Source organism: Saimiri boliviensis, chromosome 5, assembly GCF_048565385.1.
Source record: "Saimiri boliviensis isolate mSaiBol1 chromosome 5, mSaiBol1.pri, whole genome shotgun sequence".
Classification (NCBI taxonomy): Eukaryota; Metazoa; Chordata; class Mammalia; order Primates; family Cebidae; genus Saimiri; species Saimiri boliviensis.
This window is the reverse complement of record NC_133453.1, coordinates 11,318,364-11,342,988: the sequence shown is the minus strand read 5'-3', so window position 1 is coordinate 11,342,988 and position 24,625 is coordinate 11,318,364. Positions and strand designations below refer to the sequence as shown.

The window sequence follows — 24,625 nt, the reverse complement described above, 5'->3', positions numbered from 1 at the left end:
ATCTATCTATATATCTATCCATCCATTCATCCATCCATCCATCCATATATCCATATATCTATCCATCCACCCATATATTCATCTATCCATCCATCCATATATCCATCCATCCATTCATCCATCCATCCTTCCATCCATCCACATATTCATCCATTCATATATCCATCCATCTATTCATATATTCATCCATCCATCCATTTATATATTAATCTATCCATCCATTAATATATTCATCCATCCATACATGTATCCATCCATCCATCCATGCATCCATGCATCCCTCCCCACACACTGACTATGCCCAGCTTCTACCTGCTTTTCTTGAGAGACACAAGTAGCAAAAGAAGAATAAGCTCAGACTGGTTGGAGTTTTCCTGGACATAGGACATAGGGAAAGAGGGGGAGAAAGGAAAGTATAGATTGAAGCATTAAATAAAGTGAGGTCTGAGTGATTGCCAGTTTTACCTAAATAGATGTGGAATCCAACTATTACCATGTTGGGTAATATTTGGGTAATAATACCACTTTGAGTTATAAGGAAGGAGAGATAATTTTCAACTTATTTTCTTGAGGTTATGCCAAGAGAATGGATATAATGAGTATACTGCAATATAGAAAACTCAGTGAAAGACTGTTGAAATGAACTTCACAAGAGGAAGGGTCCCTGCCTCTTTTTAAAAAATATATATTTTATTGCACTTTAGGTTCTGGGGTACGTGTGCAAAACATGCAGGATTGTTGCATAGGTACATATATGGCAGTATGGTCTGCTGCCTCCATCTCCCCATCACCTATATCTGGCATTTCTCCCCATGTTATCCCTCCCCAACCTCTATCCCCCGCTGTCCCTCCCCTAGTCCTGCCCAAAAAGCCCCAGTGTGTGATGCTCCCCTCCCTGTGTCCCTGTGTTCAACACCCACCTATGAGTGAGAACATGTGGTGTTTGTTTTTCTGTTCTTGTGTCAGTTTACTGAGAATGATGGTTTCGAGATTCATCCATGTCCCTACAAAGGACACGAACTCATTGTTTTTTATGGCTACATAGTATTCAATGGTGTATATGTGCCACATTTTCCTTGTCCAGTCTATCACTGATGCCCTTCCCCTTTGTTAATGGCAAAGGATGATACCTTTGATGGTATGGGAGAAAAATAAGACAGAATATCCAGAAAAGCTGAAATTTAAATTTTTAGATTTAAATTTTGGATTGAAAAATTAGGAACAGAAAGCTAGCTAGAGAGAACAGATAGAGGCATGGAAATAAGCACGATGGAGGAAAGAAGATAAGCTTGATTATTAAATAAGGCACAGGATTTTAAATGTGAAGAAAATATTATGAGAGGAACAGAGAGAAGAAAAATGCTAGAAAACAGAGACAGTGGAAGAGAGAGAGAAAAGTTATACACAGAGAAAAAGAGTAAGTGAAAAGTTAGCAGAGAGTAAAAACGGCTTGAAAGGGATAGGGAACAATATGGGACATTATAGGGATTGAGGCAAGATTCACTAGACAGAAATAACTTCTGGTCCAAGAAGGGAACATGTTAGTGAGTTTTAGCTTGTGATGTCCCAACCTATCAAAATGGCACCTTTAATGTCCTCAGAGGCAGTTGACTTCCCCCCAGGCTTTCATGTCTCTCCCATCCGTACCTTAATGATTTTAAAACACATAGGTCCAGATTTATCTTCTAAGTTCATTCATCTGAGTACCTGAACATGTTCATGAAGATATTTGAAAGACCTCTCCATTTGGATGTTTTTCAGGAACCTCAATACAACTCCAAGATTGCACATACCATCTTTCCTGACATCAGATCTGACCCCTCTCTCGCTGTTCCCTATCTCAGGATGAAACACTGTTACTCTATTTTTCAAGCAGAAACCAAGGAGCCATTAATGACTCTCCCCACCTCCCTCAACTTAAATACCCTGTCAACCATCCAGTTGACTTTTAGTGAGTTCACATATCTCACCTGTCCATTTCCTTCCACCCTAACACAAAAACTCTGGTCAGATTTCTCTCTTGGACTGGAGCAGCAGCCTCCAGACTCACATCCTTCCTCTGATCTTGTACCTCTCACATCCATTCATTCCAACTCAAACAACTCTTTCAAAAATGGAAGTTGGAGTCAGGTGTAGGGGCTCACACCTATAATCCCAGCACCTTGGGAGGCCAAGGCAGGTGAATCACCAGGTCAGGAGATCAAGACCATTCTGGCCAACATGGTGAAACCCTGTCTCTACTAAAAATGCAAAAATTAGCTGGGTGTGGTGTGTGCCTGTAATCCCAGCTACTCAGTAGGCTGAGGCAGGAGAATTACAATAATTTGGGAGGTGTAGATTGCAGTGAGCCAAGATGGTGCCACTGTACTCCAGCCTGGCCACAGAGCTAGACTCCATCTTATTAAAAAAAAAAAAAGAGGAAGGAAGTTGGCTTATCTTACATTTCTACTTTAAATCAATAACTACTTGGGGTCATAAGGATTAAATCTAGTTTTCTTCCCAGGGCTCCATCTTTATGTCTGCCTCAAGGTTTACATACAAATTTTCTGGTCATTTTCATTTTCTGATGACTTTCTCATCTGAGCCTTCACAAAGGCTTAGCCCTGTGCTGTGAAGTCATCTTGTTCCACTACACTCTCCATCATGCTAATCTAGTGAAATCATGTGGAAATTACATACACTCTCAGAGATGCCTTTTCTGATCCCTAGTTCAGGGGTGATAGATGGGGCAAGGACATAAAGCAAAGCACCAGGGAAGAAAGAGGGAGGAAAGAACAGTCTCAGAGAAAGAAACCAAGACAAAAAGAAATACCAAGACAGTTCAACAGCAAAAGACAGAGGTAGAAACAGAAGAAGTAGAGATATGTGTCAAGGTGAAAATGAGGTTGCCGTTGTGGGGTGGGAGACTAGGTGGGCAAGGTTTCTGTCATATTACTGGACTGTACAGGAGCTCCTTTTACCCTCACAAGGTCTTTTTTTTTTTTTTTTTTTTTTTTTGAGAAAGAGGGTCTCACTCTGTTGCCAGGCGCCAGGCTGGAGTGCAGTAGCATGATCTCGGCTCACTGCAACCGCCGCCTCCCCGGTTTAAGCAATTCCTCTGCCTCAGCCTCCCGAGTAGCTGGGAATACAGGCATGTGCCACTAATTTTTGTATTAGCATGCCCAGATGATTTTTGTATTTTTAGCAGAGATGGGGTTTCACCATTTTGGCCAGGATGGTCTCGATCTCTTGACCTCGTGATCCACCTACCTCGGCCTCCCAAAGTGCTGGGATTACAGGTGTGAGCCACCGCACCCGGCCCCTCACAAGATCTTAAACGTTGGTATGCAAACAGCTGAACCTCATTTTACAGACTGGGAAATAAAGCATGGAAGTGCAAGCAGGATATTTTCACAAAGGCAAACTAGAAAAGGAAGAGTGGGATCAGTGTCCTGGGTGTGTCACTGGGTGATGCTTGTGCAAGGCCAGCTGGGGGTCAGAGCAGGGTCACTGGGTCAGAATAGGGTCACAGGGTCAGAATGGGAAGAAGCCCAAGGAGATCTGCAGATTCCTGGAGAAGAGAACCAGGGACCAATATAAGGCTTTAAGGAAAAAATGTTCCCACTGGAAGGGAAGGGAAATCATGGAAAGACAGCATAGAAATAGAGCCTGCACTTTTGATTAGGAGGGATCTAGAATAAGAGCTAAAGAAATAATACAAAGGGAATATAATATCACTGAAAAAGAAAAAAGTCATAGAAACAGGAGGCAGGAGGAGCCAGTTGGAGAGAAGACCAGACAATCCACACAGTTTGTGTGGCAAAACATCCAAATGCCGGGGAACTGTGTGGAGGCAGAACTGTGGGGAGGACACTGAGAATTAGAAAGAGAAAGATGAGATGCAACAAGGTGGAGAAATGGCGGAAGCAGATGGAGGTGGCTCTCAGCGTTTTCCCATCTTGGATGGCAGGAACATACTGAGGTCTGTATCCAAGTCACCCTCTGTTGTCTGTCAATTTCTTGTTTCTCTGCAGAGACCTTTGATCTAAACACTCCCCAAATCACTAATGAAGGAGAACCAGAGAAAGGGCTCAGTCTACTACCAGGTGAAGGAGAAGGTAATTCTGATTTAAGTGTTTAGATATTTCAGAACATCTTTGTTTTCTAGTTGGTATGAATAAAATTCTCTTTTTCACATTTGCATACATACAGATGGAATTACGTCAATTTTCTGTTGAGCCTTTTTGAAAACTGTGAGAGAGACAAAGGATCATGGTGAGCTGAGCCCCTGAGTAGGAACCATATCCCTGCATGGGGAATGTAGGGAGGCAGAATATGCCAGCGGTAGGCTGAGGGCACCAGATAAGAAGTGCCTCAGTGACGTTATTACACATTAAACCTAAATATCAGCAGGTTATGGCAACTGAGGCAGGGGAGAATGTTTTCAGCCTACTTCCAGAAGGATCTGGAGCACAGACATGTTTTGGGAATGACTGAAGTCTTGCAACTGAGCGAAGTCATGTGGGAGACCCTTAAGATGCAGCTGACAAGGGAAGGATCTGTGGTGCCATCGCCCCTGCGTAAACAGAAGAACTTTTCCAAGCTGGGAGAAGAGAACTTTGAGAATGAGAAAAGTCTATAACATAATGGAGATTTTACCGGCATCCAGAAACGTAAGATAAAACCCAAAGGAATGGACAGAAAAGGAGAAAATAGAAGACACATAGAAAGGAGATAACCTCAAGGAGAAAAATAAAAGAAAATTATACAAATGGCAGCAAACATAATAATAACAGCAACATGAGAAGGAAGCACACAGGAAACTATGCAGAGAAAGAGACAGATCAAAATAATTAAAGAACCCATGAAGAGTGAAAAAGATTGTTCAAGGAAAGGAGCAGGGCCAGGGCCTGTGGAGCAGAAGTCAGAGTCACTAGATAGAAGCAGCTTCCAGCAAAGGGCACCTCTGCCAATAGTGAGTTCTCCGATCCAGGTCCCCCTAGGTAGAGAGTGGGATGGAAACATACTCAGAGGGTAAGAATACTCTTTCCCCAGTCTCATCTGCTTAGGTAGTAGAATGATTCTCATGTACATGTCTGCTAGGCAGACCTGCCTTCCAAGCCCTGCCATTCATGTGCCTGAAGACATTTATACCAGGAATCTGTCCATTTTAGTATCTGTCAGGAATGGAACACATCCTAAATGGAAACCAATACCTCCACTGAACCTAGAAACTCCCCCTCCTCCAGGGTTAGCTGTCTCAGTAAAGGGATGAATGTCCTGTTTGCTCTTGTAATAATCAGGCTCATTTTTTCCTGCTTTAGCACAATTGTTATTTGCAAGATATCAATCAGATCATTTTCTTATTCCCTTAGACGTGGTGATTTTTGTTGCACAGGATTAGATGAGTTATCCTTCCTGTGGATTTCTGCGGCTTCCACCCATCATGGGACCCCAGCCCATATCAACTGTCTCATCTCTACTAATGGCATCAATTGTTTCAAGAGCTGCAATGATCTGATCTTTCTTTTCTGTGTGGGCTCTTGAGCCATGCTTCCCTATACCATGTGGTGTTGCCTTGGCCGTCTCTGCTCATGATCCCCTTCCTTATCTCGTTCATTTCTCTTATTCTAGGAATGTCTTTCCTAGTGCCCAGTATGAGAAAGAGGGTAAACAAGGAAATAAATGAGATCAGGAAAAGTAGTAAAGAGCAGAGTCAGGGATGCCAGAGAAAAAGACAGGAGCAGAGAAGGGGACAGAAACACATAGAAACAAAGAGAAGCACCTGGAGCCACTGGCCGCAGGAAACCAGGGCAGAGACAGAGGAAATGTGCAGAGGAAAGGAGGAGGGGGAGAAGGAGAGAGAGTGAGGAGTCCAGGGAGGAAGTGAGCTGGTGGATGCTTCTCAGCCTTAGAGACAGTGACTGGTGTGTGTCCGCCTACGGGCCACAGGGCACCCACCCACAGGGCAGACCAGGAGGGAGGCCTGGGTTGGGGACAGCCTCACTTAGGAGATGCTTCAGCTTCCCACATCTTCACTAAGTTTTCTCTTCATAATTTCTTGAGGGATTTCTTTTCTTTCTGTGCAGAGGGCAGTGATGACTGTTTGGAAATGTGTGATGGAGAAGAGCCCCAGGAAGCCTCTAGCTCCCTAGCAAGATGTGGGTCAGGTAAGGAAGGCGAGGATTTCTGGCCCTGGGCTGCAGAGTGTCAAGAGGTTGAATTCAGAGCTGGTGTTTCCTGGTTGATTTTCCCCTGAGTATACTTCACAGTGAAAGAATTCAATTAAGTCTCAGATTTTTCGCATTTTCTATACATGGATTGTTTGGGAAATGCAGAGAGGAATCCTTTATGCAAGAGTCCGTGTTGAACAGAATGGGTTTTATTGTTTGAAAACATGTGTTTAGATATAATGTGGTAATTGGATTATGTCAACACAAGGCAATGTGTTCTCTCCTTCATATTCTCCTGCCTATTAATACTAAAGCATTAAAATATTTTACTGGATCAGGTCTCTTGATACCCTCACAAAACCCTAAGATGGGGGCAGGAAAACTGGGTAATCCTATTTTATAGATGAAAAAATAAAGGTCAGAATATGATAGGAGGAAAAAGTGCTGTTTTGCCTTTATTTTTCATCACTATCAATACTATTATTTGAATTTAAAATTCTAGTCTCACTCATTTCTTCTATGGGAATGAAAAAGCTTTTATTCCTCTGCTGGTAGATACTTTTAATCATTTTATTACAGACTTGATGAAGCCTTCAGAGAAATAGTATCCTGCCATTTAACTGACAGAACTCAGATGAACTCTTTATGAGACTAAATGCTATTTTTGATCAATACTCTACATTATGTTATTGGATCCTGCAGTGTGTTTTTAGAGTACTCTGATAATTGTTACACTTTTACCCTTGGAAACCTCAAGACTTAGGCGGAAAAGTGCTGTTATTGTTGTTTTGAGGAGCCAGAAACACAGAAATGCATGAGACACAGGTGTCTGATAAGACCCAAGAAGAAGGAAATGCAGAGACCAGTGTCCTGGATGACTCCTTGCCATTCTGTGAGGCTGGCAGGGGTTGGGGTGGAGTCCCATGGTCTGAGTTCACTGTGGAAACCCAAAGGGCTTTTAGGAACCTGCGAGAGTCTACCAGGGTTTGATGGAGAGAGATGCTTATTAACAAATAAAGAAAGTTTAAGGAGAGGAGTGGAAAAATTATTGAGAGTTAGAAAATATGTAACTGTAATCTACTATACAAGGTAGGAAAGATCCAGAAAAATAGAGCCAGAGAAAATAAACAGAGATGGAATTTGCAAAGTAGATGTAGCACATCACTGAAGGAGGAAGAGACAGATAGTCAGGGTGGGGAAATGTTTGGAAGAAAAGTCCAGAGAGTCTAAGAGAAGCCCAGTAGCCTTCATAGAGTAGCACTACGTAAAGGTGTGTGAAGATGTAAGTGCATACTGTCACATGTTTTCATAGGTATAAAGTGGGGCAAGGACACAAAGCACAGGACCAGGGATGCAAGAGGGACACGAGGGAGGCAGAAACAGTTCCAGGTAAAGAACCAAGACGAAGAGAAGTACCCAGAGAGTCCTTGGCAAGAGACAGAGGTAGAAACAGAAGAAGCAGAGAAATGTGTCAGGGGTGAAAATGAGAGTGATGACATGGGGTGGGAGACCAAGTGGTCTAGGTTTCTGACAGTGTATGTCAGATTACCAGATTGCACAAGAGCCTTTACCCTCACAAAAACTTAAATGTCAGTAGGCAAACAGCTAAACCTCTATTTTATAGACTGGGAAATAAAGCACAGAAATGCAAGTAGGATATTTTCGCAAAGGCAAAGTGGAAAAGGAAGAGTGGGCACCAGTGTCCTGGGTATGTCACTGGGTGATGCTTGTGCAAGGCCAGCTGGGTGGTCAGTGCAGGGTCACGGGGTCAGGACAGAAAGAAGCCCAAGGAGTTCTGCAGGTTCCTGGAGCAGTGGAGCAGGGACCAATACAAAACTTTAAGGGAAAAAAAAATGCTAGTGGGAGGGAAGGGAAGTCATGGCAAGACAGCATAGAGCCTGCCCTTTGGGATAGGAGGGATCTAGAATAAGAGCTAAAGAAATAAGAGAAAGGGGATACGGTGTCACTGAAAAAGAAAAAAAAAAATAGAAACAGGAGGCAGAAGGAGGCAGTTGGAGAGAAGACCAGACAATCCAAGAGCTGCCCAGCTGGGAGGGAACTGTGTGGAGGCAGAACTGTGGGGAGGACACTGAGAATTAGAGAGAAGGAGAAAGAGGAGATGCAGCAAGATATAGAGAAGGCGGAACCAGACGTGGGTGGCTCTGAGCCTTTGTCCATCTTAGCATAAATGCACCGAGGTCTGTATCCAAGTTACCCTCTGTGGTTTGTCCATTTCTTGTTGCTCTGCAGAGACGTTTGCGCTAAACACTCCCCAAATCACTAATGAAGGAGAACCAGAGAAAAGGCTTGGTCTACTACCGGGTGAAGGAGAAGGTAATTCTGATTTAAGTGTTTAGATATTTCAGAACATCTTTGTTTTCTAGTTGGCATGGAAAAAAGGTTTCCCTTTCTCCCATCCTACCCTTCTCTTCACATTCCCATACATACAGATGGAATTATGTCAATTTTCTGTAGAGCCTTTTTGAAAACTGAGAGAGACAAAGAATCAAGGTAAGCTGAGCCCCTGAATGGAAACCATATTCCTGCATGGAGATGTAGAGAGACAGAGTATGCCAGGGGTAGGCTGGGGCCACCAGAGAAGGAGTACCTGGGTGATGTTATTAAACACACAGTAAACCTGAATATCATCAGGTTATGGCAATTGAGGCAGGGAGGTTGTTTTCAGCCTACTTCCAGAAGTATCAGGAACACAGACATAAGTTTTATGAACAATTGAATATTTGCAATTGAGGAAAGTCATGTGAGAGACCACTGGCACCCAGCTGACAAGCAAAGGGTCTCTGGTTTTACAGCCCCTGTGTAAACAGAAGAACTTTTTCAACCTGGGCAATGAGCTCTTTGAGAATGAGGACAATATATAAAGTCATGGACATTTTACAGGCATCTAAGAGGGTAAGGTAAAACCCAAAGAAACAGAGACAGAAAAAGAGAAAGTAAAAGAGGATGATCTCCATTAGAAATAAGATACGGAGAGAAAATTATACAAATAACAGTATCAGTGTAGGAAGGAAGCACAGAGGAAACTATGCAGAGCAAGAGACAGATCAAAATACTTAAAGAACCTATAAAGAGTGCAAACTATTGTCAGAGGAAAGGCGCAGGCCCAGGGCCTGTGGAGCTGAAGTCAGTCACTAGACAGCAGCAGCTTCCAGCAAACGGTGCTTGTGTCAATAGTGCGTTTTCTGATTAAGGTCCCTGTAGGTAGAGAGTGGCACACAAGCATACTCAGAGGGTAAGAATTTTTTTGCCTGCAATCTCATCTGCTCAGGTAGTGGAATGATTCTCAAGTCTTTAATACATGTCTGTTAGGCAGACCTGCCTTCCAAGCTCTTCCATCCATGTACCTGAAGACATTTATCATGGGACCTTCTCCACTGCAATGTCTTTTAGGAACTGAACACTTCACAGTAGAAACCAACACCTCTACTGAACCGAGAAACTCCTCCTTCTCCAGGGTTCGCTCTCTCAGTAACGGGACGAAGGTCCTGTTTGTGCCTGTACTCATCAGACTCATTTTCTCTGCTTTAGCACAGTTGTTAGTTGCAAGATATCAATCAGATCGTTTTCTTATTCCCTTAGACGTGGTGGTTTTTGTTGCACAGGATTAGATGAGTTATCCTTCCTGTGGATTTCTGCGGCTTCCACCCATCGTGGGACCCCAGCCCATATCATCTGTCTCATCTCTACTAATGGCATCAATTTGTTTCAAGAGCTGCAATGATCTGATCTTTCTTTTCTGTGTGGGCTCTTGAGCCATGCTTCCCTATACCATGTGGTGTTGCCTTGGCCCTCTCTGCTCCTGATCCCCTTCCTTATCTCGTTCATTTCTCTTATTCTAGGAATGTCTTTCCTAGTGCCCAGTATGAGAAAGAGGGTAAACAAGGAAATAAATGAGATCAGGAAAAGTAATAAAGAGCAGAGTCAGGGGTGCCAGAGAAAGAGGCAGGAGCAGAGAAGGGGACAGAAACACATAGAAACAAAGAGAAGCACCTGGAGCCACTGGCCGCAGGAAACCAGGGCAGAGACAGAGGAAATGTGTAGAGGAAAGGGGGAGGGGGAGAAGGAGAGAGAGTGAGGAGTCCAGGGAGGAAGTGAGCTAGTAGTTGCTTCTCAGCCTTAGAGACAGCGACTGGAGTGTGTCCAGCTGCAGGCTGGGTGAACCCAAAGGGCAGACCAGGAGGGCCTGGGCTGGTGACAGCCCCACCTAGGAGATACTTCAGTTTCCCACATCTTCACTAAATTTTCTCTTCATGGTTTCTTGTTGGTTTTATACTGAGACCTCTGAAGGATTTTATTCCTTTCTGCAGAGGGCAGCGATGACTGCTCGGAAATGTGTGACGGAGAAGAGCCCCAGGAAGCCTCTAGCTCCCTAGCAAGATGTGGGTCAGCTAAGGAAGGGGAGGATTTCTGGCCCTGGGCTGCAGAGTGTCACGAGTTTGAATTTGAAGGTTGTGTTTCCTGATTGATTTTCTTTTGCGTATACTTCACAATGAAAGGATCCAATTAATCCTAAGATTTTTCACGTTTTCTGTACATGGATCTTTTGGGAAATGCAGGGAGGAATCTTTATACACAAGTTAGTGTTTAGCAGAATGAGTTTTATTGTTTGAACATATGTGTTCAGATATTCAAGTGGTAGTCGAAATATGCCATGGCAAGGCAATGTGTTCTCTCCTTTATATTCTCATTACTTTTAGTACTACACTATTAAAATATTTTACCAAATAAGACCTGATACCCTCACAAAACCTTAAGATGGGGGGAGGCAAACTGGGTAATCCTATTATATAGGTGAAGTAAAGGTCAGAAATATGCTAGGAGGAAGCAATGCTCTTTTGCCTTTATTTTTTATAGCTATCAATACTAATATTTGAATTCATATAAAATTTCAATTCTTACTCCCTCTATGGAAATAAAAAAGGATATCTTTCCTCTGCTGTAGATACTTTTTAATCTTTTTTTCACAAACTTAACAAAACCTCTTCAGAGAAATGGTATTTTACCGTCTAATTGGCAGAATTCAGATCAGCTATTATGGAACTAAATGCTATTTTTGACCAGTACTTTCCATTATGTCATTGGATCCTGCAGTGTATTTTCAGAGTACTCTGATAAGTTTTATACTTTTACTCACAAAATCCTCAAAACTTAGATAGGGAAGGGTTGTTACTGTGTTTTGAGGAGCCAGAAACACAGACATGCATGTGACATGTGTGTTTGATAAGACCCAAGAAAAAAGCAAGAGCAGAGACTGGTGTTCTGGATGACTCTTTATAGGCTTCCAGTTCTGTGAGGCTGGCATGGTTTGGGGTGGGGTCCTATGGTCTTGAGTCCAGTGTGGAAGTCCAAAGGGATTTTGGGAATCCAATAGACTCTACCAGGGTTCAATGGAAAGACACTTTTATTTAACAAATAACGAAATATTAGGGAGAGGAAACATCATCAAGAGTTGGAAAATACTTGAATGTAATCTACAATACGAGATAGGAGCTAAAAAAAAAAAAAAAAATAGAGCCAGAAAAGAGAAACAGAGGGGCAATATGAAAAGTATATGTGCACATCACTGAAGAAAAAAGAGACAAATAGTAAGGGAGGGGAGATGTTAAGAAGAGAAAGTCCAGAAAGCTGAGGAGAACTACAGATGCCTCCATAGGGTAACAGTAAAAAAGTATCACTAGTAGAAGGGGCTACCACTTAGGCTGGGCATGGTGGCTCACGCCTGTAATCCCTGCACTTTGGGAGGCTGAGGCAGGTGGATCACTTGAGGTCAGGATTCGAGGCCAGCCTGGCCAACGTGGCAAAACCCCATCTCTATTACAAATACAGAAATTAGCTGGGTGTGGTCATGCACAACAGTAGTCCCAGCTACTCAGGAGGCTGAAACAAGAGAATTGCTTGAACCTGGGATGTGGAGGTTGCAATCAGCCAAGATCACACCACTGCCCACTTCAGCCTGGTGACAAAGCAAGACTCCATCTCAGAAGAAAAAAAAAAAAAAAAAAGAAGGGCTATTACTTAATAGCAAACAAAAGGCTGAATTTATTGTTCAATTAAGGGACAGTTGTGCTTGTGGGCCAGTTTCTCTGAACAGAGAATGTTTGTGGAAGGGTGGATCTGATCTCAGTGATTGGCAGCCTTCAGAAGTGAGATTTGTTAGTGGTTAGTTGAGCTTTAGTGAAAGCAGGGTCACTGGAGTGTGGCTGTCACTGATTGGGTGAGTTTCAGAAGCATGGGGAAGTGAATAGTTTGCTGGCTTTTGGAGGCCACCTGTGTACTGGCCAGAAGCTATTGTTGATTAATTGGGACAATTCTGGTTGTTATTGTCCATATGCCTAAATAATAATGAGTTTTCCTAGAAGTGTAGGAACTTTCCATTCTCAGTCTCCCCTGTAGGAAATCTCTCATCTAAAGCTGCAGGAGGCACCATCAAGCATTGTCCCCATCCAAGATGTCTTTTCTGGAAGACAACACTGGAAACGGACTCCTAGGATTTCCCTTCATTGAGTAGGCATTATAGAGTTGCTGGATTGAGAGTTTTATCCTTGTGGAGGATGATATAAGAAAAAGTAATGATGTTTAATAATATGGCAATTGAATGACAGACAACTGTGGAGTGTTTTTAATTGGCAATAGAATTGTGTTGCTTGCAATACTATCAAATTTAATTCCCGTTTGCCCCAAGAATACTTGCCAGACACATTTGTGGCTGCAGCGTTTATGCCAAGTAAGTTTGCATGAAGTAGCTCGCTTTTATTATGACTTTGGAAACAAAAGACATTCTTCTATTTATAGCATTCTGGTTTTAGTAGTGGTATTTCCATTTATAAAATATAGTAATTCTTGATCACTGAAAATGTCAAATCCTGAAAAACATAGCTTTCCCACACGTGCTGTTAACATTGTTCTCGAACAATTGTTGGCCAAAGATTCATTTGATGAGTTATATATTTTAAAAACAGATGATTTTGATATTAGTTCTGTTTAGAAATAACTCCAAGAATAATTTATATATTTTGTTTTCACATTGAAAGTCAATCATGTTTGCTTCAGCCTCAAAGAATGTGTCTATGTGAAATTAAGTGAGTGTAGCAAGCTGCACTTTTTTTTTTTTTTTTTTTTTTCCTAAATGGGAATAGAGTTCAAGACAATCCAAGTACAAAATCTCCAGAAGCATGGACTAATGCAGTTACCTGCAGTTGCTTTGAGACAACTAGGGTGAGCTGTGGCTACTAGCAATGGCCCTTTGATGTCTGTCATGTTCTGAAGTGATACCCCTAGAGCATGGCCTGTTTGTTTATTTATTTATTTATATTTTTTCATAAGTTATTGGGGTACAGGTGGTATTTGGTTACGTGGGTAAATTCTTTAGCAGTGATTTGTGAGATTTTGGTTCACCCATAATGTGAGCAGTATGCACTGCACCATATTTATAGTCTTCTATCCCTTGGCTCCCTCCCACTCTTCCCCCCAAGTCCCCAAAGACCACTGCATCATTCTTTTTTTTTTTTTTTTTTTTGAGGAGGAGTTTCGCTCTTGTTACCCAGGCTGGAGTGCAATGGCGCAATCTCGGCTCAACGCAACCTCCGCCTCCTGGGTTCAGGCAATTCTCCTGCCTCAGCCTCCTGAGTAGCTGGGATTACAGGCATGGGCCACCATGTCCAGCTAATTTTTTGTACTTTTAGTAGAGACGGGGTTTCACCATGTTGACCAGGATGGTCTCGATCTCTTGACCTCGTGATCCACCCGCCTCGGCCTCCCAAAGTGCTGGGATTACAGGCGTGAGCCACCGCGCCTGGCACCACTGCATCATTCTTACGCCTTTGTGTCCTCATAGCTTAGCTCCCACATATCAGTGAGACTATATGATGTTTGGTTTTCCATTCCCGAGTTACTTCACTTAGAATGATAGTCTCCAGGCCAGATGCACTGGCTGATGCCTGTAATCTCAGCACTTTTGGAGGCCGAGGTGGATGGATCACCTGAGTTCAGGACTTTGAGACCACCCTGGCCAATATGGCCAAACCTCGCCTCTACTTAAAAAAAAAAAAAAAAAAAAAAAAAAAAAAAAAAGGCCGGGCGCGGTGGCTCAAGCCTGTAATCCCAGCACTTTGGGAGGCCGAGGTGGGTGGATCACAAGGTCAAGAGATCGAGACCATCTTGGTCAACATGGTGAAACCCCGTCTCTACTAAAAATACAAAAAAAATAGCTGGGCATGGTGGTGCGTGCCTGTAATCCCAGCTACTCGGGAGGCTGAGGCAGGAGAATTGCCTGAACCCAGGAGGCGGAGGTTGCGGTGAGCCGAGATCGCACCATTGCACTCCAGCCTGGGTAACAAGAGCGAAACTCCGTCTCAAAAAAAAAAAAAAAAAAAAAAAAAAAAAGCCAGGTGTGGTGGCACATGCCTGTAATCCCAGCTACTAGTGGGGGCTAAGGCAGGAGAATTGCTTGAACCTGGGAGGCGGAGGTTGCAGTGAGCCGAGATCATGCCACTGCATTCCAGCCTGGGTGACAGAGTGAGACTCCGTCTCAAAATGCTGTTTATTCCTTTTCAGGTCTTCATAGTATTATGTGTCATATATATCTTTATCCAGTTTCTTTATCCACTCATTGATTGATGGGCATTTGGGTTGGTTCTATGATTTCGCAATTGTGAATTGTGCTGCTATAAACATGCGTGTACAAGTATCTGTTTCGGATAATGACTTATTTTCCTCTGGGTAGATACCCAGTAGTGGGATTGCTGGATCAAATGGTAGTTCTACTTTTAGTTCTGTAAGGAATCTCCACACTGTCTTCCATCGTGGCTGTACTAGTTTGCATTCCCGCTAGCAGTGTAGAAGTGTTTCCTGGTCACTGCATCGACACCAACGTCTACTGTGTGGTTTTGATTTGCATTTCCCTTATCATTGCTGATGTTGAGCATTTTTTCATAGGTTCATTGGCCATTTTGAGAATCATCTATTCATGTCCTTAGCCCACTTTTTGATGGGATTATTTGTTTTTCTCTTACTGATTTGTTTGAGTTCATTGTAAATTCTGGTTATTAGTCTTTTGTCAGACATATAGATTGTGAAGATTTTCTCCCACTCTGTGGGTTGTCTCTTTACTCTGCTGACTGTTTCTTTTGCCATCCAAAAGCTCTTAGGTTTAATTAAGTCCCAGCTATTTATCTTTGTTTTTCTTGCATTTGCTTTTGGGTTCTTAGTAATGAAAACCTTACCTAAGCCAATGTATACAATGATTTCTTTGATGTTATCTTCTATAATTTTTATAGTTTTAGGTCTTAGATTTAAGTCCTTGATCCATCTTGAGTTGATTTTCGTATAAGGTGAGAGATGAGGATCCAGTTTCATTCTTCTATATGTGGCTTGCCAATTATCCCAGCAGCATTTGTTGAATAGGGTGTCCTTTCCCCACTTTATGTTTTCTTTGCTTTGTCAAAGATCAGTTGGCTATAAGTACTGGGTTTATTTCTGGGTTATTCTGTTCCATTGGTTTATGTGCCTATTTTTGTACCAGTACCACACCGTTTTGGTGACTATGGCCTTATAGTATAGTTTGAAATCAGGTAATATGAAGCCTCTAGATTTGTTATTTTTGCTTAGTCTTGCTTTGTGGACTCTTTTTTGGTTACATATGAATTTCAGAACTGTTTTTTCTAATTTTGCGAGGCAGATGGTGGTATTTTGATGGGAATTGCATTGAGTTTGTGATTGCTTTTGGCAGTATGATTTTCACAATATTGATTCTACCCATGCATGAACATGGGATGTATTTCCATTTTTTTCAGGTCATTTGTGATTTCTTTCAGGAGTGTTTGGTGGTTTTCCTTGTAGAGGTTTTCAACTCCTTCGTTAGGTGTATTCCTAAGTATTTTATTTTTTGCAGCTATTGTAAAATGGATTGAGTTCTTGATTTGATTCTCCACTTGGTCACTGTTGGTGTGTAGAACGGCTACTGATTTTTGTACATTAATCTTGTATCCAGAAACTTTGCTGAAATCTTTTTTTTTTTTTTTCCATGACTACATTTTTATTTATTGCATTTTAGGTTTTGGGGTACATGTGAAGAACATGCAAGATTGTTGCATAAGTACACACATGGCAGTGTGATTTGCTGCCTTCCTCCCCTTCACCTATATCTGGCATTTCTCCCCATGCTATCTCTCCCCAACTCCCCACCCCTCACTGTCCCTCCCCTATTTCCTCCAAACAGACCTCCGTGTGTACTGCTCCCTCCCTGTGTCCATATATTCTCATTGTTCAACACCCGCCTGTGAGTGAGAACATGCGGTATTTGATTTTCTACTCTTGTGTAAGTTTGCTGAGAGTTCTAGGTGCTTTCTGGAGGAGTCATTAGGGTTTTTAAGGTAAACAATCTTATCTTCAGCCGTTTGACTTCCTGCTTACTGATTTGAATGCCCTGTATTTCTTTCTCTTGTCTGATTGCTCTGGCTAGGACTTCCAGCACTATGTTGAAGAGGAGTGGTGAGCATGGGCATCTTTGAATTGTTCCAGTTCTCAGAGGGAATGCTTTCAACAGTTCCCTATTTAGTATTATGTTGACTGTGGGTTTGTTATAGATGCTGATTTTGCTGAGAGTTTTTAATCATGAAGAAATGTTGGATTTTGTCAAGTGCATTTCTACATCGATTGAAATGATTGTGTGATTTTTCTTTTTAATTCTGTTTATGTGGTGTATCACATTTATTGACTTGTGTATGTTAAACCATTCCTATCTTAAACCATCCCTGTATCCCTGCTATGAAACCTAGTTGATCATGGTGGATTATATTTTTGAAATGTTCTTGGATTCGGTTAGCAAGTATTTTGTTAAGGATTTTAGCATCTATGTTCATCAAGGATATCAGTCTGTAATTTTCTTTTTTGGTTATGTCCTTTCCTGGTATTGGTATTAGGGTGATGCTGGCTTCACAGAGCAAATTAGGGAGAGTCCTTTCTTTCTCTGTCTTGTGGAATAGTGTCAAAAGGATTGCTACCAATTCTTTGAATGTCTGGTAGAATTCTCCTGTGAATCCGTCTGATCTTGGACATTTTTTTTGTTGGTAATTTTAAAATTAGCATTTCAGTCTCACTGCATGTTATTCGTCTGTTCAGGGTATATAATTCTTCCTGATTTATGCTAAGAGGGTTATATCGTTGCAGGAGCGGCCGTGGGAAACAGATCTCTCAGACACCAAATATTGGAGGAAGGAGTTTATTCCGATCAGGAGCCAGGTGGCATATTTGCCTAATATCCAAGCTCACCTGACAAAGGAAGGTTCCTTCTTTATAGAGGCTTATTCTTTAGATGCTACACGTGGAAGAATCTTAGGTTTATAGCATAACACATGAAAAGGGTCTCTGTTAACAGTCTTAGGAATTACATATGAAAAGGGTTTCAGTTTAAAGTCTTAGGAATTACATATGAAAAGGGTTTCCGTTTACAGTCTTAGGAATTACATATGAAAAGGGTTTCAGTTTGCAGTCTTAGGAATGAAAAGGGGAAGTTTATAGTCTTAGGAAAAGGGAAGTTGATCTGAGATGCCTGGGTCTCCCTCTTCAGTATTTTTCCAGGAATTTATCCATCTCTTCTAGGTATTCTAGTTTATGCCTATAAAGGTATTCATAGTAGCTTTGAATGATCTTTTGTATTTCAGTGGTGTCAGTTGTAATATCTCCTGTTTCATTTCTTAGTGAGGTTATTTGGATTTTCTCTTCTCTTGGCTGTAATCTTGCCAATGGACTATTATTTTTATTTATCTTTTTAAAGAACCAGTTTTTGTTTTATTTATCTTTTGTCTTTTTTTGTTTCAATTTCATTTAGTTCTGTTCTGATTTTGGCTATTCCCTTTTTTCTGGTGGGTTTGGGCTTGGTTTGTTCTCTAGTTTCTCTAGTTCCTTGAGGGGTGACCTTAGAGTGTCAGTTTGTGCTCTTTCAGTCTTTTTGACATAGGTGTTTAGGTCTATGAACTTTCCTGTTAGGACCACCTATGCTGTGTCCCAGAGGTTTTCACTGTCATTCAGTTGCAGGCTTTTTGTCATTCAGTTTGAAGAATTTTCTAATTTCCATCTTGATTTCGTTTTTGACTCAGTGCTCATTCAGGAGCAGTTTATTTAATTTACATGTATTTGCATGGTTTTGGAGGTTTCTTTTGGGGTTGATTTCCACTTTTATTTCACTGTGGTCTGAGAAAGTGCCTGATATAATTTAGATTTTTTAAAATTTATTAAGAGCTCATTTTACGGCCTATCATATGGTCTATCTTGGAGAAAGTCCTATGCACTGTTGAATAGAATGTATAGTCTGCAGTTATTGGATGAAATGTTCCGTATATATCTGTTAAATCCGTTTGTTCCACGGTATGGTTTCAATCCATTGTTTCTTTGTTGACTTTCTGTCTTGCTGACCTGTCTAGTGTTGTCAGTGGAGTATTGAAGTTCCCCACTATTATTGTGTTGCTATTTCATTTCTTAGGTCTATTAGTAATTGTTTTATAAATTTGGGAGTTCCAGTGTTAGGTGCATATATGTTTAGAATTGTGATATTTTGCTGTTGGACAAGGCTTTTTACCATTATATAATGTCCCTCCTTATTTCTTTTTCTTTCTTTTTTTTTTTTTTTTGAGACAGAGTTTCACTCTTGTTACCCAGGCTGGAGTGCAATGGCGTGATCTCGGCTCACCGCAACCTCTGCCTCCTGGGTTCAGGCAATTCTCCTGCCTCAGCCTCCTGAGTAGCTGGGATTACAGGCATGCACCACCATGCCCAGATAATTTTTTGTATTTTTAGTAGAGATGGGGTTTCACCATGTTGACCAGGATGGTCTCGATCTCTTGACCTCGTGATCCACCTGCCTCGGCCTCCCAAACTGCTGGGATTACAGGCATGAGCCACCGTGCCCAGCCGTTTCCTTATTTCTTTTAACTGCTTTTGCCTTAAAGTTTATTTTGTCTGATGTGAGAATAGCTACCCCTGCTTGCTTTTGGTGTCTTTTTGCATGAAATGCCTTTTCCCACCCTTTTACTTTAAGTTGATGTGAGTCCTTATGTGCTAGGTGAGTCTCCTGAAGGCAGCAGATGGTTGGTGATCGGTTTTGTGGTTCTGTATCTTTTATGTGGAGCATTTAGGCCATTTACAATCACTTTTAGTATTGAACTGTGAGGTACCATTGCATTCATTGTGCTTTTTGTTGCCTATGTACTTTGATTTTTTTTGTTCTTGTTTTTAGTTTTTAACTTGTATTTTTGTTTTATAGGTCCTGTGTGATTTATGCTTTAAAGAGGTTCTGTTTTGATGCGTTTCTAGGATTTGTTTCATGATTTAGAGCTCCTTTTAGCAGTTCTTGTAGTGGTGGGTTGGTAATGGTGAATTCTCTCAGCATTTGTTTGTCTGAAAGACGCTATCTTTCCTTCATATATTATGCTTAGTTTTGCTGGACACAGAAGTCTTGTCTGTTAATTGTTTTGTTTGAAGAGGCTGAAGATAAGGCCTCAAACCTTTCTAGCTTGTAGGGTTTCTGCTGAGAATCTGTTGTTAATCTGATAAGGTTCTCCTTTATAGGTTAACTGGTACTTTAGTCTCACAGGTTTTAAGATTCTTTCCTTCAGGCCAGGCATGGTGGCTCACGCCTGTAATCCAAGCACTTTGGAGGCCAAGGCGGGTGGATCACCTGAGGTCAGGAGTTCAAGACCAGCCTGACCAACATGGTGAAACCCCATCTTTAAAAAAAAAATAAAATTAAATAAAAAAAAAAAAGAAGATTCTTTCCTTTGTCTTAACTTTGGTTAACCTGATGACAATGTGCCTAGGCAAATATATTTTTGTGATGATTTCCCCGGTGTTCTTTGTGCTTCTTATATTTGGATGTCTAGGTCTCTAATAAAGACAGGGAAGTTTTCCTTGATTATTCCCCCAAATATGTTTTCCAAGCTTTTAGAATTCTCTTCTTCCTCAGGAATATCGATTATTCTTAGGTTTGGTCATTTAACATAATCCCAGACTTCTTGGAGGCTTTGTTCATATTTTCTTATTCTTTTTACTTTCTTTGTTGCATTGGGTTAATTTGAAGATCTTGTCTTTGAGCTCTAAATTTCCTTCTTCTACTTGTTCAATTCTATCGCTGAGATTTTCCAGAGCATTTCACATTTCCAAAAGTGTGTCCAAAGTTTCCTGAATTTTTAATTGTTTTTTAAGCTGTTTCCTTGAATATGTCTCTCTTCACTTCTTGTATCACATTTTAAATTTCCTTGAGTTGGGCTTTGCCTTTCTCTGGTCCCTCCCTGATTAGCTTAATAACTAACCTCTTGAATTCTTTTTCAGGTAAATCAGGGATTTCTTCTTGTTTCAGATGCATTGCTGGTAAACTAGTGTGATTTTGGGGGAGTGTTGAAGAGCCTTGTTTTGTCATATTACCAGGGTTGGTTTTTTGGTTCCTTCTCATTTGGGTAGGCTCTGTCAGAGGGAAGGTCTAGGGCTGAAGGTTATTGTTCAGATTCTTTTGTCCCATGGGGTATTCCCTTGAGGTAGTACTCTCCCTCTTTTCTTATGGATGTGGCTTCCTGTGAGCCAAACTGGAGTGATTGTTGTCTCTCTTCTGGGTCTAGTGACCCAGCGAGTCTACCTGGCTCTAGACTAGTACTGAGGGCTATCTGCACAGAGTCCTGTGATGTGAATCATCTATGGGTCTCTCAGCCATGAATATGAGTGCCTGTTTTGTTGGAGGTGATGGGGGTGCAATGGACTCTGTTGGGGTCCTTAGCTTTGGTGGTTTAATGCTCTATTTTTGTGCTGGTTGGCCTCCTGCCAGGAGGTGGTGCTTTCCAGGGAGCATCAGCTGTGGTATTATGGGGAGTAACCAGTGATGGGTGGGGCCCTAGAACTCCTAAGATATATGCCCTTTTTCTTCAGCTACCAGTATGGACAGGGAAGGATTATCAGGTTGGGGAGGGGCTGTGTGTATCTGCCCTAAGACTCTCCTTGGGCCTTGGGCGGATCTTGCTGCAGCTGCTGTGAGGGATGGGGGTGAGATTATCATGTCACTGGAGTTTTGTACCTGGGAGGATTATGGCTGCTTCTGCTGAGTCATCCAAGGTTGTTGGGGAAGTGGGGGAAAGCTGGCAGTCACAGGCCTCACCCAGCTCCCATGTAAACCAAAGTACCTGACTCACTCCCACCATGTCCCCCTCAACAGCCACCAGATCATTTCCAGGCTTGAAAATCTGCCCCAGACTATCTGCCTCCCAGCTGCAGAAGAAAAGGGCTTGGTTCTTCCCCACCTGTGGAGTCTGTACACTGGATTGGCGCCCTCCCTGGAGTTCTGGCCAGGAGACTTCTCACCCCGTTCAAATTGTTACAAAGTTCAGCTAGAGACTTTTCTCCCTGTGTAGTTTTACCTTCTGCTCCTCTCCCAGTGGAGCCCTGTGGTACCAGCAGGAATGGCCTGCTAGGGGACCCAGCGAGCTCCCAGCACCTTTCTGCTGCTTCCTCTACCTCTGTATTTCACTCAGCTCTCCAGATTGACTCAGCTCCAGGTAAAGTTGGAAACTTCTCCCGCAAACAGACCTTCAGCTTCTCCAGTGGGCGTGTGTTTTCAGGAGAGTCAAGTCTCCCTTTCCCACTTCTGCAGTTGGGACACTCACACTTTTGGGGGGGTCTCCTGGGTCCTGCAGGAGCAGTCTACTTCCTTTAGAAGGTCATGTTGCCCAGGCTGGTCACAAACTATGGCATATTTTTTATGTACGTACAAAAGAAAAGGATTATGATAAAGGAGACAGGGAGACAGGAGACCTGCCTTTGTCTGGTTAGGAGGTATGGGGAAGTGAGGTATACCTATTTTGTTTATTACTTGCAGATCTCAAATCATGCATAGTGTAAGTATACTAATGTTCAGGTCAACTATACATAGATCATGTGTCAGGGAACTTCTAAAATGAATCTTTCTTCTGAACACTTAATCTGGTAGTTCCATTGGCAGAATAAATCCCTATCTATTACATTTATAGAGGTTTTGTTGAAAAGAGTGTTCCTCAGATGATGGTCTGAAAGTAACAGGTTACTGGTTGAGACATGAGAACATTCGGTGATTTTTTTTCTCTTCTTTGATAGATCTACTTGTCAAATGTGTTACTTATTTTGGACATGTCAAAAATTTCCCACTGTAAGCCAAAGTCATCTTTAGTGAAATTTTTGACAGTTGTGAAGAAAAGTGTAAGAGATTCATGGTGAAAGTATACAGAGGAAGTGAAAATTTTGTCAGGGGGTGATTATGGCTTTGGCAGACAATCCCATGACAAACAGCAAAGAGGCCACTATATTCGGTTTAAGTGTGAATGGTGTGTTGCACATGAATGAAGCAGAGACTGAAAAGAGGACATACGATTAATCACATGATTGTAGTTGACTCCAGATTATATACTAAACAAAATGGTTTTTTTTTTTCTACAAATTGATAAGACATTAGGTGTCCTCATGAAGGTTTTGATGAGGGACCCAAGATCAAGTGTGACCAAACGTCTTTGAACAGTTTGGTTACTGTCTAATGGGCCCACATCCATTAGTTTTGGGATTGAGGACTGGCTGGGATTGAGGACTTATCAGACCTTGGCCACCAGCTCTTTGCTTCGGATCACTATCTTCTAACATTCAGAAAGCATAGGAAAATCAGAAACAAACACGCATGGTATAAGACTTTTTGTTGATAGAGGTGGATTTTGCTATATTTCCCAGGATGGTCTAGAACTCCTGAACTCAATCAATCTGCCTGCCTCAGCCTCTCAAAGTGCTGGGATTACAGGTATGAGCCACTGTGCCCAGCAGAGATAAGACTTTTTAAAAATAGATGAAAGAAAAGTAACAGCAGATGAAGTAATCAATAAATATGCACATTAATTGAGAAAACATCTGCTAAGCGCTGTACTTCCAACCCCAAATATCTAACTCTATCTAATTGTATTCCCATCTTTAAATAAGATGAATTCAGAACTAAGAGCTCAATGAAACAAGTCAGAGTTCAAGTTGTTGTTGAGAAAGATTTGCTTGGCAATAGGTCAGGAAAGTGACCTGAACTGGACACAGGCGGCCTGAGATTCATGCTTGTGGATCCAAGGGGCCCACAGGACACTCCCCAGCAAGAGTCTTCAAGATAATCTTGGCAGGAACTCGAGTTTTTGAAGGGCAAGGCTACCACTCATTATCTGAAACTAAAAGCTGACTTATTCCTTGCTAAGCAAGGCACCAGGTGGGAGGAGGCCCTGTGCTTATAAGACACAATCTTTATAGAAAAGGAAGCTGCGGGGTTTTTTAAATAGAGTTTTTGAGAGCATACTGTTCAGGGACTCCAGACCTTCAGAAACAGGAGTGTTTATGAATAATTTAGCATTTGGCCATTGATGCAGGCTTTGTGGAAGGGGCTGTTGCTGACTGGCTGAGTTTCAGATATGTAGAACTGCCACCGATGGACTGGCTTTCAGAAATGTGGTTAGTGAGATAAGTAGTCAATGGCCAATTGAGATGAGTTTAAATAGTTACTTTTTACTATTTTCAAAGAACATTTGTGTTTTCTGGAATGATAAGAGTTTTCTTGCTTTACTCTAGGACTACAAGTACAAAAGTAGAAGTAGAGAAAGGGAGGATGAGGTGCATAACATGGGGAGAGCATGGCTCTGTTATGTGTTAAGTGTGATTATTGGAGCAGGTATATTTTTTTCCAGAGAGCACTTCATCTTAGCTCAGAATATCATTGTGCAGTATGACAGCACTGGAAACTCTTCTCTGGCCACTGTCTCAGGATCCTTGGACAATCATTTTCTTGTTTCTCATTAGTATCTAGTGAACTAAAAGATCACCAAATGAATGAAGAAGAAGAATCAGAAGAGCTTGCTTCTAGCCTGCTACGTGAGGATGTACCAGGTAATTATGACTTAAAAATAGTGAAAACAGGAACAGAGATATGACAGGGAGAAAAAGGAGAGGAAATAAAAGAGACTTAAAGGAAGGGTCAAATATTGGGAGGAGTGGTGAAAGGAGAAGATTTCAGAGGAAAAAGTAGAGAAGTGGGGAGCAAAAAGAATGCAGAAAAGAGAATCATGGGGTCACATGGAAAGTCTTCATAAATCACAATCTTGGCCCAGGAGCAGAGCAACTAGCACGTGAAAATGAGAAGGGTTCCTGTGTCATGTGTTTCTCAGAAGAAGTGCCAGGAGGCCCAGAAGCAAGGACTGAAAGTGACCAAGGCTGCCTGAGGGCCATGGGATGGGGTGGCTCAGTGGGCCCCACAGACCCCCAGTAGAGTGGAGGCAGGTGCTCCAGTCTGTCCAGAATTCTATTCTCGGCATTTCCTTGACCTGAGCCTTTGGGGAAGTGCAGGGAGGCAAGAGATCATTATAAAGTCGTATTTAAGAGGATGGGCTCTGTTAATTACATATAGATGATGTCTTAAAGGATATTCTTTG

The 24,625-nt window shown here is 41.9% G+C and overlaps 1 protein-coding gene across 10 annotated transcripts in view; it reads left to right on the top strand.

The window, feature by feature from the left end:
• SP140 (SP140 nuclear body protein) overlaps positions 1-24,625 on the top strand; it is a 100,767-nt gene that overhangs the window by 27,084 nt on the left and 49,058 nt on the right. For 8 of the 10 annotated variants that reach the window (XM_074398889.1, XM_074398890.1, XM_074398887.1 and 5 more), the window contains 4 exons: positions 4,014-4,097; positions 6,069-6,149; positions 8,403-8,486; positions 23,997-24,083. In XM_074398889.1, the coding sequence (XP_074254990.1) occupies positions 4,014-4,097; positions 6,069-6,149; positions 8,403-8,486; positions 23,997-24,083 (336 nt within the window). The remainder of the gene's footprint in view (positions 1-4,013; positions 4,098-6,068; positions 6,150-8,402; positions 8,487-23,996; positions 24,084-24,625) is intronic. The other 2 variants (XM_074398893.1, XM_074398892.1) reach the window with 2 other exon arrangements.